The following is a 16,456-nucleotide window of genomic DNA, read 5'->3' on the forward strand; positions in this document are numbered from 1 at the left end:
CCATTTTAGGACATACACTAAAAGGAGGATTTTAGAACTTGGTGTTTGGAGTTAATCAAAGTAAAACATAAGAACTTGTCTAAGTAGTTCAAACTCATAAGAAGTTGAGAAATGTTTTCCTTATTCAAAATGATCTTGTCTTCTCAAGAATTTGTTAATATTTAGTTTATTTTTCTGGTTAAATTTTTTATGTGCAAATCAAACCAAAAACTATCAAAATATGTTGAACTCATTATTTGTGTTGTGACATATTCATATGATTCATTCTATTAGGCAATTCCTTAATGTTCGACATAACCCTATACTATACTACAATTGAATCTTGAAAGAGGTGTAAATTGTAAAATAGTAAAGTGTTATCAATAAATTTATTTGTTGAAAACACCTTTTAATATACAAAAGTGATGAAACTAACTTACTAACTTTTATTTATTGTTATCTAATTTTCGCAATTTATTTATTCTTTAATACCAACCTTCCTTAAGGAAGAAGTTTGGTTTGTTAATAAAATGAACCCGAAAGGGAGTAAATAAATAAAGGTCACTTAAATTTATTATTCTTTTGTTCTTTCTTTATTTATTTATTTCTAACAACTAACTATTCATCACTTTTGTACATTAGAATACCATTAAACCGGTGTTGGAATTTATTCCACAAAACCGAGATGGTATTTAAAGGTACTTAATAATTATGTAATAAGGGATTGCTTCGAAACCATTGTACCGGCGTTAGAATTTATTCTAACAAAGCCGAGATGGGGCAAAGAAGGAATAACTCATTCACATGATTATTAAGAAGTAAGTCGTAACTGGAATATTCTTGCAACCATTATACCAGTGTTGAAATTTATTTCAACAAAGTCAAGATGGCGAACAAATAATAAAATCAAGTTCACTTACTTAATCAAATAAAAAGAACACACCGAAAATGAGAGAAATAATCTTTCAACAAATTGACACCTTGCTAAGGAATGATTTGTTGAAAGGGGAAAACAACCTCTCAAAACATCTTTCAATAGAAATCTCCTCGGATTTTGAGATAGAGGAAGATCCAAGCGAGTGCTCTAGCATCCCTGTTAGTGCTGGAGCTAGCCTTTAGGTGCCATTGGCTGTTTCTTTGGCTTTTGAGTATGGGGTACTTGTGTAGGGTATTTTGAGTAGTTTTATTTTGGCGACGATTAGAATTTCGCCTTGTATTTTGTGCTAACGATTCATTTTCTTTTAATGAAGTACTATTGAAAGTTATGTTGGGTTGTTTTTTGTTACCATTAGGTAACGATTATTGACTTTCTGCAATATATGTTACTTAAAGTGATGTCCCGAAAAGGAAATGAATATAAGGAAAATAATTTTATATTACATTATAACAAATAAAATAAAATTTTCCCATTTTGAGCAATATTTTTGGAGTAATTTTCGGGGCGTTACAACATGGTATGAGAGCGGTTCTTTTCTATTCGGCCTTGGGCATGGCCTCATATGCTTACTTGTGTGACATTGTTTGTTTGAGTGTGTGCTTGTATTATTCGATTGAAAATACAATCAGAAGCTTCCTCGATTTAGAAAGATACTATCGAAAGTTCATTGAAGGGTTTTCGAAGTTGGCATTGCCATAATCTACGTTAACAAGGAAAGAAAAGGCTTTCATCTGGATGAAGAAGTGTGAGGAAAACTTTCAAGAATTGAAGAAAAGATTGACTACAACACCTCTGTTGATTCTACCATACCCGAAGGAGAACTACAACATGTATTGTGACGCATCTAAACAAGGTTGAGTTGCATTTTGATGCAACAACAAAAGGTGGTAGCTTATGCTTCAAGACAACTAAAGACACATGAGCAGAATTATCCGAAACATGACTTGGAGTTGGCAGCGATCGTATTTTCTCTCAAGATATGGAGACATCACCTTTATGGTGTAAGATTTGAAGTCTTTAGTAATCACAATAACTTGAAGTATTTGTTCGACAAAAAGGAGCTAAACATGAGGCAGAGACGATGGATTGAATTCCTCAAGGACTGTGACTTTGACCTCCAGTACCACCCTAGGAAAGCTAATATGGTGGTTGATGCTTTGAGTAGTAAGTATATGCATATGTCAACCATGATGGCCAGGGAGATGTAATTGATTGAGGATTTTAGGAATTTAACCCTCGCGGCACAAGTAAAACCTTAGAGTTTGACTTTAGGTATGCTTACAGTAACAAATGAATTTCTGGAACAACTAAAAGGTTTTCAAAGCTCCAATCTAGAACTACAAGAGAAAATAACCTTGTTGGCTAAAGGAAGAGCCCCAGACTTTCAAGAAGGAACCAATGGAGTGCTGAGATGCAAGAACCGAGTTTGTGTGCCAAGAGACCCCAATTTGAAAATTGCAATCTTGGACGAAGCCCATAAGAGCAAACTAAGTATTCATTCAGAAGCTACCAAGATGTATCAAAACTTGGAGAAGATGTTCTGGTGGTCCGGTATGAAGAAAGAAGTAGTAGAGTATGTCTCCCACTACTTAACATGTCAGAAGGCAAAGATCAAGCACAAGCGACCTGGAGGAGAACTTCAACCTTTGGATATCCCCGTTTGGAAATGGGATAGCATCACAACGGATTTTGTAAGCGGATTTCCTTGGAGTAAAAAAGGTTATGACACATTTTGGGTGATAGTGGATCGTTTAACAAAGATAACTCACTTTCTACCAATCAATATGAAATACTCCTTGGAAAGGCTAGCAGATTTGTACATCAAAGAGATTGTCCAATTGCATGGTATTCCTACAAATATCATCTCGAATAGAGACCCATGTTTCACTTTGAAGTTGTGGAATGGTTTGCAAACATCCTTGGGTACCAAATTGAGTATGAGTTCAGCTTACCATCCGTAGAAGGATGACCATTCTGAACGGACTATCCAATCTTTGGAAGACATGCTAAGAGCATTTGTGTTGGAATACTTCGGAAGTTGGGTGGACTACGTGCATTTGATAGAGTTCACCTAGAACAACAGTTTTCATTCAAGCATCGGCATGGCGCCATATGAAGATCTTTACGACCGAAAGTGCAGAACACTGTTATGTTGGTTTGAAGTAGTGGATAATCTGATACTAGGACCCAATGTGGTTCAGCAGACGACGTAAAAGATAAGAATGATAAGGGAAAACATGAAGACAACTCAGAGTAGACTAAAGATCTACTATGACAAAATGAGGAACCTCTCAGTTTTGAGGAAGGAGATCATGTCTTCATGAGGGTGGTTCCAACAACTAGCATTGGGAGAGTGCTTAAAGCCCGTAAACTTACCCTTAAGTTCATAGGACCATACCAAATCCTTAGAAAATTCGGACCGATAGCTTACCAAATAGCATTGCCACCCTTATTGTCAAATCTGTTGCATATCATTGAACCCGATTCAATCCATCTAAATAATAATCTCACTTTTGAAACTGTGCCCTCGAGAATTGTTGATCAAAGTATGAAAATGATGTGAGGCAAAGAGATTGTCTTAGTTAAAGTCATTTGGAGCCAAGCAAATGGAGAAGATGCGACTTGGGAGGTCGAGGATGCCATAAAAGAGTCCTACCCCTATCCGTTTTCTTAAGAGGCATGCTTAATTTTCGAGGACGAAAATCTTATAAGTGGGGGAGGATTGTAACACCGTGAATTTTCTATGTATGTTTTATTAAATATTTATTTTATCAACGATTAACTTTAGAAATTAATCAGTATTGATTTATGCTAAACCTTAGTTGAGTGTTAGTCTTATTTTGTGATTTCCTATTTTACGGTAAATTTTTGGAGACGGATAGTTTTTGAGCTGCATCGGGCCCAAATTCGCCTGTATTTAGCCCAAAAGGAATTTTTGAGTTCCGTAACTTGGAATTAAATTCCGATTATGCCATTGGCTTCCGAATATTATTTCAAGTCAAGATAGATATGAAGTTCTTCCATAGCGCATTTCTAAATATTTTTTATTCCGTGTTTCGAAGTTCTAACAGTAAACCAAAATCGAGAGATTTTTAATAATCGGTCGAGTATTAGCCGACAATACTCGGGCATGGTTTAATTGTGAATGTCTTTCCGAATAGGTCACATCACTTTCATAAGTGAAGCTTGCTTGTCTAACAAGCAAAAGCACACATCTCTTAGACAAAATCCCTTAAATCACTCATCTACCTCTTACACAATCCACTTTTTGGAAAAACCTTTGGTCTATCACCTCCCCAAATTTGATTCCTTATCCATAAAAGCCAACACCTAGCTTAGAGAAAAACCCTTGGCATTTTCACTCTTCTTCAGTTTTGAATTTCTAAGAACGTCAAGGTAGTTCTTCATTTTGATTTCTTCATCTCTTAAGATCTAACCATTAGGTGTTTATGAAATTTTATTATGATGTTTATATATATGTTACAAACATTTTCAACCATTAAATTTTCAGATAATCTTCCTAACTCTTTTTATGCTCAAAACTCTAAGTTTGTGCTTTCTTGAACCTAGAAAGTTGTTCTGGAAACCATGAACTTTTGGTGTTCATGGGGTTGTTTTAAGTGTTTAAAAGTATGCATTTTTTTTATTTTAATGGAAGGGTATGATTATGAAATCAAAGGAACCTTTAAGGAGTTTTAAACCATGTAAAGTTTGAATCTTTTCACTTATTTTTGGCTTGTGAAACCATAGCCTTGGACAAGATAGAATGTATTTATTTTGCCATATTTCTAAGTTAGATGTCTATGAGTTGGATGAGTATGTTGAATAGATGGTTGATTGTTATTCATGACTATGAAACCAACACCTATTAACCTTTGTGGTTATTTTTAGAGGTGTTGAAATGATCATAAAATTAGTTGAATCTATCTTAGTTAACTTACTTTAAAGTGGTAAGTTTAACAGAGAATATTTTGGTTTAAAAATGCTAACTTCATTATGTTATTCATGACTGTGAAACCAACACCTATTAACCTTTGTGGTTATGTTTGGAGGTGTTGAAATGGTCATGGAACTTATAAAATTTACTTTAGCTAACTTACTTTAAAGTGGTAAGACTATTAAAGGATATCTTGATTTAAAATGTTATTTTAAGTATGAGATCAACACTATCAATACTTGTGGTTGTATTAGAAAAGGATGTTTTGAAATGACTATAGAAAGCTATTATACAAAATATGGAATCTACTTAAGATGACTTGCTTTAAAGTGGTAAGATAAACTTAGGAGATATTGATTTAAAAGTGTGGACTTTGATTAAGAAAATTACCTTAAAGTGGTGAGTATGGCTTAAAAAGTCTCCATGAAAATATAAATCTATGCGGTGATAAAAGTGTAAACTTTATTATAAAAAAAATTACCTTGAAAACGTTGGAAATCGGGAACAAAACCTTTGAGGATAAAAGATGGTTCAAAAATATGAATCTTGGACTAGATGGGTGAAAGTGATTGAGTTTATAAATAGATTAAATGATGTCTTTACCTTAGGGTTATCATGTAAAAATTTAATTCAGAAATCACTAATTTGTTTTTGTGTTTAGTTTCGAAGCTTTCCAAGTCGGACAACCTACCCATTCACTTAAATGGAATCAATCGCTCAACAACCTAAGGTGATGGAGAATACATCGTGACATATTGGTGTCTGAATATGACACCCAGATCTCCTAAACTATCTCAAAAGTTTGGAGTTATATTTGTGTATTAAGAAACCCATACTTAATCAAATATTTGTATGTCTGGATTATGTACGGATAATTACTTAAGTTGTATGCCTTAGGATAGATTAAAATATCAAGTAATATGGTAGTTAACCACGTAGGAACATCACTCAAAAAACTAAAATACGTAGGGATCGAAAACAATAGAGATATTCGATCTGGTGGCCCAAAAGGGCAAGGGCGTGGTCCTGGCCAGTGGACCACCCTTGCTTGGGCGAGGGCCAAGAAGCATGTTTGGTATGTTCTGGGCGATTTTGGGTTCCCGGGCGACTGTACCTTGCCCGGCGAGGACCACACAGTGATTTCGGCTAGTTTTTGGTGGATTTGTCGCTTTAGCGAAAGTCCCTCGCTTGGGCAAGAGTCAAGCAGATAAATGAGTCTTTATTGATGAATTTTTCGTTTGAGCGACCGTCTCTCACTTTTATTGATTGATTGATTAGGCAATAGCCCTAGCTTGGGTGAGAAGTGTATTTCATATTTAGGAGAGACCATGGCCCTACCAAGAGTTTGATGCCCAAATCAACAAACTTATACAATTACTTTGTTTTGCTCCTTATTTGGGCAAGGTTTCTGACGGTGATGTTGTGATTGGGGTGATACCAAAAAAGGATTATATGATACCACACGTAGTGGCTTAGCCATTTGGCCGTCTAGGATAATTCAATGGTGGTTAGGATGTTATTCCTCTATTACGTGATGACATAAGATCGGGTCCCACAAGAAGCATTCATTTGGGAGATGTCTTAGGTTGGGCCGATCATGTAAAAGAATAATTAAGAGATTTAATCGGCTAACTTCGGTTAGTGTGCATACTCATTATGGATAATGAAGTAGTGGAGAGGAAATTTATGGGAGACGAATGAGCCCTGCGATGTTGAGAGGGACGACGATGGCGGTGATTCGTCAGCAAAGTCTTGAGGGAGAATCTATGTGAGACGAGTCCCTTGTATTCCTGGATGAGGTATTCTGTTGGATCGGACGATTCTCGCATCTCAAACTAGATGATCTTTGATAACCCCCTCTTTGCAATTAGGATCGGTGAGAGGGATGCCCAAAAAGTGTTTGATACGACATCGTCCTGAAATGGACAATTCTTTGGAACAAATCGATCATATATCCTTGCGAGGAATAATTTGGTGCATTCAAATCGGCTTGTTATGTGACATGTACTTTCGGTTATTTTCGAATAGTTTATTAGGAGGATATCGATGTAGGGATGGATGAAATAAACATAGCATTCATAAATTGAGCTCGTGGATATTGATCCTCATGGTTTGAGTTATAACATCATTCATCATTTATGTTTATGTATGTGATACATATTGTGTATATTATACGTGTCTGTCTAGATGTGATATTCTGTGTAAGTCCATACCGTCAATGCATAATATTCATTAGATATCTTACTCCCTTTTCCTTTTTTGTTACTTGCTTTCTGGATATGTTCCCGTCAGATTGGAAACACGACCAGGATTCAGAGCTCTCGATTTACCATGTCCCAAGAGGGGGCATAGAGAGTTTAAGGAGATAGAGATACCTACACAGGCTCGTGCGCTCTAGAGCTAAAGATGGCATGTGCTGGTTCCACTATGCGCCTACCTTCGCATCATGCAGTCTTGGAAGCTTCTTTCACCTTATCGGGTGAGAGGCCCACGCCTACGAAGTCAGTCTCTCAAGCTTCCACTTGTCGGAGACCAGCCAAGGTAGGGCCATCAACGAGACGAAGGACTTGGAATGAAGTGATGAACTCCCTGCCAACCAGGAGGGTTGCTCGGAGGACCAGGCCCGATCTAGGGACGAATACCGTAGGGGAACCGGAGTCTGACAACGACGAGTGTGTGGAGCTAGTAAACATAGAGGATTCTATAGAGGTGATAGACCTCTCCTCAAATTCTGAGATAGAGGAAGATCCGAGCGAGTGCTCTAGCATCCCTGCTAGTGTTGGAGCTGGCCTTTAGACGCCATTGACTGTTTCTTTGCTTTTGAGTATGGGGTACTTGTGTAAGGTATTTTGACTAGTTTTATTTGGGCGACGATCATAATTCCGCCTTGTATTTTGTGCTAACATTTCATTTTCTTTTAATGAAGAACTATTCAAAGTTATGTTGGGTTGTTTTTGGTTACCATTAGGTGATAGTTATTAACTTTCCGCAATTTATGTTACTTAAAGTGATGTCTCGAAAAGGAAATGAATATAAGGAAAATAATTTTATATTACATTATAAAAAAATTCTCATTTTTGAGCAATATTTTTGGAGTAGCTTTCAGAGCGTGACAATAATTATTTTTACGTATTGGTTATTACAAAGTTTATAAATATGTAATTAAAATTAAAACTTGTTAGATACCCACTACCCGCATGAGCACCCATAAACATTGTGAGTTTGAGAACATGAAAGCATCACTCGCGCTTGTTGAATAAACTTGAAAACAATTCTTTTGGGGTATCAAAATATGCTCTTGACTACTAGTAAATATAATATCATTTTCAATAATTAAAATTGACAACAATTACATTTTTTATTTAAATTATCAATGTTTTGATTCCCAAAAATGAAAATTCCAAATGTGAAAGGAAAATAAACATAGTATAAGTTAAATCTCCACCACTGTAATTTTTATCAAAGTAGCAAAGAATAATAATATGTTATGAGTACTAGTAATCAACTTCATCGAATTACAAAGTTTTATTCATTTTATTGAATTGATAATATTTCATCAATTCTCACACTATATTAGAATGTAAAGTCAATTTCAACCGATAAGATATTGAAAATATCAAACTTATTGAATGAAAATTAAAAAAATGTTTTTTGAGTTTGGAAATATCTTTTGACGCTTGTTATGTATAATATCATTTCAATTGAAGAAAAGTGACATCACCATATCTTTAATATAAAATTATTACTATTTGGATTCTCACAAATTAAACTTTCAAATAAAAAAGGAAAACAAAACAAAGATAATTTCAATCTCAATCTCTTATAGTTTTATATCAAAGTGATCAAGAATAATAATACATTATCAACAATAATAATTAAATTACCTTAAATTGTAGTATATGTAATATTATTTAAAATTATGAACTAAATAATATTATTTAAAAATTAAATTGCTATTTTTTAAAATGTCCAAACTTTTTATGGTTTCCAAAACTATTTTTTTGGAACTTAAATTAATTTTAATTGATAGAATTTTGAAAATGTTAAACATTCTAAATAAACTTGAAAACATTCTTGCGATGTGTCAAAATATAATTTTGACGCTTCATACGTATAAAATCATTTTTAATGAGAAAAATTGACACCAAATATACATTTTTTATTTAAAATGCTTAATATTTTCATACACAAAAATAAAATTTTCAAATGAAAAAAGAAAACACACAAAAAATAATTTGAATCTTCACCTTTTTAATTTTATATCTAAAAGTGGAGAATGATATTGTATTATGAATAATATTAAAAAGATTAGGTTATATCCGAGAAAGTTAGTATTATTTAATGGTAATATATAAATAATAATATTTGAAAATAAAATACAGTTTTGTTACAAAATGAAAATGTTTTTAATTTATCCACAAACTACTTTTGGAATTTAAAGTCAATTTTAATATAGAATTTTGAAAATGTCAAGAACTTTGAATAAACTTGAAAATATTATTTTGGATCTCAAAATATATTTTTAGCTTTCTAATAATAATATATTTTTCAATGATGATAATTGAAACCGATTATATTTTTAATGGTTCCTTAACATAATACAATTCTTAATGATATCAAATTTATTTTGTTAAATTTTATTATTTTGATTCTCGAAAATTGATTATATTAAGTTTAATTTGAACCTCCAACACTATGTTTTTAAACCAAAGTGGTGAAGAATAATATAACTATATATAATCTATATTTCTATACTATATATAAAGCCAAAACATGATATAACTTTCACCATGGTTTAATTTTCACTTCCTATTTTGCCCTTCACATTATTTCATTTTTACAAAAAAAAGCATATAATCCTAATGAACCACCATCAACACATTAATTAACCACATATCTCACCTTAAATTAAACATTATCATAAGCGCACAAAAAATATAATATAAAGTACATCGAATAAAATAAATACATTCTAATTCTAAAAATGAAATATATAAAAATTGAATATGTAGTTTCATACAATATTCACAGGTTTGCACGAACTACCTGTACATACTAGTAGGTAATAAAGTAGGTGATAGGAGAATAAATTTGATATATCTTGAGGGTATTATATAAAGAGGAGTGATCAAGTTACTCGAGGAATAACTTTGAAGTAGGAATGGCAACGGGGCGGGTCGGGGTCGGGTTTGTGCTTACCCAACCCCGAACTCGAAATACAAAACCCGAACCCAAACCTGAACCCGAACTCTGCGGGTTTAAAACTAACACTACCATCCCCGAACCCGTCGGGTTTCGGGTTACCCGAAACCCGACGGGAACCCGAAATAATTCAAACAGTAGCTAAAGATAAATATAGTTTTTGCACATCTATTTTTAATTCAGACCACCAGAATAAATAATGCCAAGGGTATGCCCTGCAGCTAACTGCTATAATTCTCACCATTGCAGCAAACATGCAGGCTCCACATTTCTAATGAGTAGTCATAGCTTGCAAATCAACCAGAAGTTCAGGGCCCTTAAAGCATCTGAGAAAAAAAGCATGGCACATGACAATTGTTTTAGGCCAGTGACACTTAAGAACTTGAGAAACCACAGCTCATTGTAATATGCAATGCTGCAGGATAATTTAAACAATATTTTCCTGAATTGTTTTAACCAACCTATGATTATACAAAAAAATAGGCAAACCAAAATCAAGTAAAGGTAACTGTGACTTTAAACTAATGCTTGCCAGAAATAAAAACAAGGGTTGTAATTTTACTATAAACCAAATGGAAATTCCAGAAGCAGCACAAAAATAAAATTCCAAAACCAACAAGTTATAACACTCAAGTCTTCTTCAATTGTTCATATAACTACAACACTCAAAATTGTTCATATAACTAACAAGTCTTCTTCAATTGTTCATCACTCAAAATTCATTAGCAAGTCTTCTTCAATATCTGGATGCAGTAGGTAGCAACTATTAATCTTCAATATGACAACTCAAACTATTGTTCATCACTTCATCTGTAATAAAGTTTAAGTCAAAATGAAGTATACTAATAAGATAAAGAATTTAAAACAAGTGAAGTATGAAATACCTTCATCATCAGACTCCATTTCATTCAAAACAGTAGCATATTCTTGTGCAAGACTTGAATTCAAATTTCCTAGAAATATTAAAAAAAATGATAAGATATTAAAATACATTACATAGTATAAGATATTGAATATGAATTAATAGTTTAATAGCTTAAAACTTTACCAGCATTCTCAGCAGACCATAGCCAACTCCTAGCACACATCAAAGCTTCTAATGTAGTCCAATAAAGTCGACTACGATGATGGCTTAATATTCGACCACTTGTACTGAAGGCAGATTCACAAGCTACAATAGAAATAGGAATAACGACCACTTGTGCTGAAGGCAGATTCAGAAGCTACAGTAGAAATAGGAATAGCTAACAAATCTTTTGCAATTGCTTGAAGTGTTGGATACATGATTCCATTTGTCTTCCACCAATTTAAAATATCAAAATCCGGTGTCCTTTTTATAACATCCTCCTCCAAGTAATGATCCAACTCAGTTTTAACACTTGAGCTTCTAGTTTCTCTCCTCCTCTCAATAAACACATCATATTCATCCAAAGGTTCATCATTACTACTAGTTCTATTTAACAATAGAGAGCTTTCACTAGATACTTTACTTTGTTGATAGTCAGACACCAAATCATAACACAACTCTCGGATTTTGCTAACTTGTCTACATGCATCATGGTCATACAACTTATCAAAATAAAATTCAAGTAATGCCATTTTATATCTAGGTTCTAAAACTGTAGCAACTCCTATTATATCATGTATGACACTCCAATACCTTTCAAATTTAGCCATTAGAGGAGTTCATCCATTGACTTATTGCTAACTTAATCTGATAAATCTTGGGAAAATATATGTTGGCAGTTGGATATTTAGTTCTAGAAATCATCTCAGTTATGGAATTAAACAATTTTAGTCGCTCACAAACATCCTCTGCAAATTGTCATTGTGAATTACTTAGAAAACATGTGTATTGAGCGTCACACTGCCTTGACCGATTAAATATATCCTTATATAATATAGCAATCTCAAGCATTTTGTATGTTGAATTCCATCTAGTTGGACAATCTAAAATTAGCTTTCTAGTGTGAGGAACTCGCAATTGTTTAGCAGTCTCCTCAAACTTTTCATTCCTTTTTGGTGTAGCATTCCAATATGCTACATTGTCTCGAATCTTTTCTATCCCATCTTTCAATCAAGCATTTTGTATGTTGAATTCCATCTAGTTGGACAATCTAAAATTAGCTTTCTAGTATGAGGAACTCGCAATTGTTTGGCAGTCTCCTAAAACTTTTCATTCCTTTTTGGTGTAGCATTCCAATATGCTACACTATCTGGAATCTTTTCTATCCCATCTTTCAAAACTTCTAATACATCTTTAACTATTAAATTTAGGATATATGCACAACAACACATATGAAGTAAAAACCCATCCATCAATAAATTTCCCAATCGCAGCATATCCTTGATTTTTGGAATCATAGTATCATTTGTACTACAATTATCTAGAGTAATAGTTGATATTTTTGTGTCAATGTTCCAATCCATAAAGCATTCAACCAATGCATGAGAAAGTATATCACTAGTGTGAGGGGCAGGAACATAAATAAACCTAAAATAACAATACTCACATAGTGTGAGGGGCAGGAACATAAATGAACCTAAAATAACAATACTCACATTCAATGGCAAAGTTCAAGAGATTATAAAATATTTGCAATATAACACAACATTGAGTTATAAAATATAATTACCTCAATACTCGACTTTGTAAAGTCCAAGAGAAATCAATATAGTGAGCTGTGACCGCCATATACCCCCTCTTTTGATTGCTTGAAGTCCACATATCTGAGGTTATAGCTACTCTTCCTTCATGACTATCCAGCATCTTCATTGCACATTATCTCTCAAAACCATACACTTTGAATATCTCCTTCTTGATAGTGTTTCGAGAAGGAACTTGAAACAATGGTTGGAGGTAAGTCGAATACCTTCTAAAACCAACAGTATCCACTATTGATAGTGGATAATCATGCATAATAATTGCATTTGCAAGTTCCCTTTTTGTATTTTTCGCATCATAAGTTCCAACTCTCAACTCTTGCTTACCTTGTGAGGCTTTAGGCATTAGAAATGACTGCCCTTTGTCATGACCTCTCGTCATAATAATTTTTTGAACACACAACTCCATATGGTTGTGCAAGTGTTTTGTTCCATTCCTTGAACTTCCACCGAGTTGTTTCTTACAGTATTTGCATTCAGCCTTGTCAACTCCATTCACTTTAATCTTTTGAAAGTGCTCCCATACCACACTTCTGTGTTTCTTCGGTGGTGGTTGTGTTGTTGACTCTGTATTATCATCTTGTCCAACATGAGATTGAGAAGGCTCAGGGGTAGGATTAGAAGTACTTTCCACATTTACTTGATGTGAACTTTCTTGTGAAACTTGTTGGGTATTAGCAACATTCATATTTATTGTATTCACTAGTATACTGCAATAAGATAAAACATATCAGCAATAAATCCTAATAGGATACCCCAAAAATAAGTCAATTATTTTTACACTAATGAGATGCCTAATTTTTATAAAACAGTAAAGAACTGACAAATTGCAAATGTTAATTCAATCTAAAGTTTAATCAATAGAATCCTTGTCATTTGCATCGACAATATCCTTGTTTTGTTGAATCAGAAGCTGCAAACTACTGCATATTATTCCATGAATGTTATGTACTTCTTTTAACTTAAGGCATAAATGTTCCTTCAAAACCATGAAACTTTCAGCAGTGTCTAAAGGATAGTTGCAAAATGAAGGCAGCAAAGACCACAATGAGTAAGCAAGTGCATCAGCGTTCCTTGACGAGACCATCAAACCTCGATTCTCAAGCTACATGTATATATTTTAGAATTAGTGGAGAAGAGGAATAAGAAAGACTACCGGAGAAGAGGAAGACGAATGGAGAAGATGAAGATGGTTGTTCCTTTGCCTTTGGAGAAGATGAAGACGAAAATGAATGGAGAAGATGAAGATGGTTGTTCATTTGCCTTTAGAATCCTTTGCCTTTGTTGTCTTAGTCGTTCCCTGTTTCTAACTTTGGCACAAAGTTAGGGTTGGAACTTAAAACAATATACATTAAAATATTAATTTATTAATTGTGATGGGTTCGGGGCGGGTTCGGGGTCGGGTATCACATGTACCAAACCTGAATCCGAACCCAAAAATTAACATCGAGTAAAACCCGAACCTGAACCCAATAACAGCGGGTTTAACCCGTTAACTTCGGGTTGGGTTCGGGAGGGTACCCACGATTTCGGTTTTCATTGCCATCCCGAATTTGAAGAGTTACTCCAATACTCCATTATTCATCATATTACAATCTAAAGGTTCATATTCTTTGTTTAAAAGGTTACATGAAACTCACATGACCATTCTTATATTTTCTGCTCTTCCTTTTACACTCATTTATTCACCTTTTCTTATTCCCATCCACACATTGTTTTTCAGCATATTAGAGTAGCCATGACTTCCGTCTTCCCAAAGAACCAGTTTTTCTTCCATGGATTTTAAAATAATTTTAAACCAATGAGAAAATTTCATACTAAAGGGGGGAAAGGCAACATATGATGCTTGCCATTGACACTAGAATGTATCAAACTTGGAGGTTGGAGCCCAAATTCACATAAGCCATTTACACGATCAAATCAGAGAAATAGAAAAACTCAAACTAAATTTAAGGTAAATCCGTAAGCAAAACAAGTAATGCAATGGGCCTCAATCTAGAACAATGTTTTGCATCCACAAGAAACAAAAAACACTAAAAGCTATAATGGAACTAAAATTTCTATACAAAATCAAATTTGATTCAATAATACAAGTTATTGCAAATATATTTCTCAGAGACATAAACTTTATCACAATTATTACAAGCACCTAATTAAAAGGGCAAGTGTCAAGGATTGCACTAGCAATAGTGTGCCTATGTTTTAATGAAGACAAAGTTTTATTAAAGCTTGAAGATTGCTCAACAATCAACATGCCTAGAACTCATTGGTCATATATAGACTAGGTTATATCAATAAAGTCATACTTCTAAGTAGTCTGGGATGTGTGCCTTAGTGAGTGAGTATAGGTGAGGTAAACCTAGATGCAAATCTCACAAGCCATTATAATTGTCATATCATATTCATGAGACATATCATCTAGTTTATTGTATGTTCATGTATTAATCTCACATGTCATATGTGCATATTAGGCATAATATAATTGTTAAAACATGTATAGGAGTTAAGCATAATCGATTAACTTGGTGACTTAATCGATTAACTCAACTGTTTTCTGTTATAACTGTTTTCTGTTTTAACTGCTTAACTGAATGTAATGGTTTGAAGGGCCAAATCTGTTTTGTATAAGTTTAGGAAAATTGCAGAAACGTGTAGCATTGCATACTATTGTTTAGAATTGATTAGAGAACATATTTTCGTGATGTACTTTGTAATTGGCAGAGAGAAATGCATGTGTGAGTAAGAGAAATAACATGCTTTGTTGAATTTGTTCATGGTGTATTGCATGTTCTTTTCATATGTTTAATCTCATTCATTCTTCTTTGCATGTTCATGCATTCTTGATAGAGATTTTTAGAGAAACATCTTGAATTGAGAACGAGGATCTTGGCTGGGGCTGGATCGCGAGAAAGGTTTTCTCAGGCGATAGGGATAGTCAAACCAAGGATTAGAGGTTCTAGGAATTCAAGAAAGAAGCATCTTGAGTCTTGTAAATTGAATTTGTGTAACACCGCGAATTTTATGGTTTTGAATTATAAGATTTTATTAATATTCTTATTAATTATATTTTCGAAAATGAATTTCTGGGAATTTTCGGTAAATAATTAGACGAAACTCTAGTTGAGTTTTAGTCTTGAAATTATCTTTTCCAATTTTGTGGTAACTTTTCATGATTTTCGAAGACAGTCGGTTTCGGACCACTGTCGGGGTCAAATCTCACCCGGTACGGCTCAAAAAGTGGTTTTTGAGTTCCGTAACTCGGAATCAAATTCCGACCGCGCCATTGGCTTCGTAATCACATTTTGAGTCGAGATAGACCCTGAGCTGGCCTATAACTATTTTCTATAATATTTTCACTCGGAATGTCGAAATTCGAAGTTCCAACCGTAAAGTAAAATCGGGCGATCATTTTTGGCTACTCAAATATTGGCCGACAATACTCGAGCATGGTTTTAATCGCACGCATTTCGCCGAAGTCATCGCGTCGCATGAGTCAATTCACAAAATCTACCTACTAAATCTTATAGATTTCACTACCACCAAACCCCTAAATCACTCACTTAACCCATGATTCACTCACCCTCTTGGATTGTTAGATTGCCTTGGGAAATGGGTATAGAAATCAGATTTCTCCCACCCCACAACTCTATAAATACCCATGTATCTTCATGCATTAACACTTTGCAAAAAGCTTGGCAATTTGAAGATTTGAGAGTAAGTTACTCTCATCATCTTTT

General features: G+C 34.0%; 1 protein-coding gene and 2 long non-coding RNA genes across 5 annotated transcripts; all 3 read right to left on the bottom strand.

The window, feature by feature from the left end:
- LOC109359545 lies at window positions 10,009-14,265 on the bottom strand. The gene is made up of 3 exons (XR_002109073.1): window positions 14,165-14,265; window positions 11,765-11,769; window positions 10,009-10,103 (listed from the first exon to the last, which is right to left on the bottom strand). It is a non-coding gene; the product is annotated as an uncharacterized LOC109359545 (long non-coding RNA).
- Window positions 10,728-11,212, bottom strand: LOC109359544. Its single transcript, XR_002109072.1, has 3 exons — window positions 11,104-11,212; window positions 10,940-11,008; window positions 10,728-10,798 (listed from the first exon to the last, which is right to left on the bottom strand). It is a non-coding gene; the product is annotated as an uncharacterized LOC109359544 (long non-coding RNA).
- LOC109359542 (zinc finger BED domain-containing protein RICESLEEPER 3-like) lies at window positions 11,266-13,418 on the bottom strand. 3 transcript variants are annotated; one of them, XM_019604249.1, is made up of 2 exons: window positions 12,692-13,418; window positions 11,266-11,459 (listed from the first exon to the last, which is right to left on the bottom strand). In XM_019604249.1, exon 1 carries the CDS (start codon window positions 13,405-13,407, stop codon window positions 12,838-12,840), a length of 570 nt encoding a protein of 189 aa, XP_019459794.1. In that variant the 5' UTR covers window positions 13,408-13,418; the 3' UTR covers window positions 11,266-11,459; window positions 12,692-12,837. The 3 variants fall into 3 exon arrangements, with proteins under 3 accessions (XP_019459794.1, XP_019459792.1, XP_019459793.1); XM_019604247.1 differs by lacking the exon at window positions 11,266-11,459 and adding an exon at window positions 12,394-12,549; XM_019604248.1 differs by lacking the exon at window positions 11,266-11,459 and adding an exon at window positions 12,571-12,598.

The sequence above is a fragment of the Lupinus angustifolius genome, chromosome LG11, assembly GCF_001865875.1.
Source record: "Lupinus angustifolius cultivar Tanjil chromosome LG11, LupAngTanjil_v1.0, whole genome shotgun sequence".
In the NCBI taxonomy this organism is placed as follows: domain Eukaryota; kingdom Viridiplantae; phylum Streptophyta; class Magnoliopsida; order Fabales; family Fabaceae; genus Lupinus; species Lupinus angustifolius.

Bases quoted from the DNA above. Each gene is read 5' to 3' on its own strand.
- LOC109359542 (XM_019604249.1), bottom strand. From the start codon at position 13,407: ATGAATGTTGCTAATACCCAACAAGTTTCACAAGAAAGTTCACATCAA.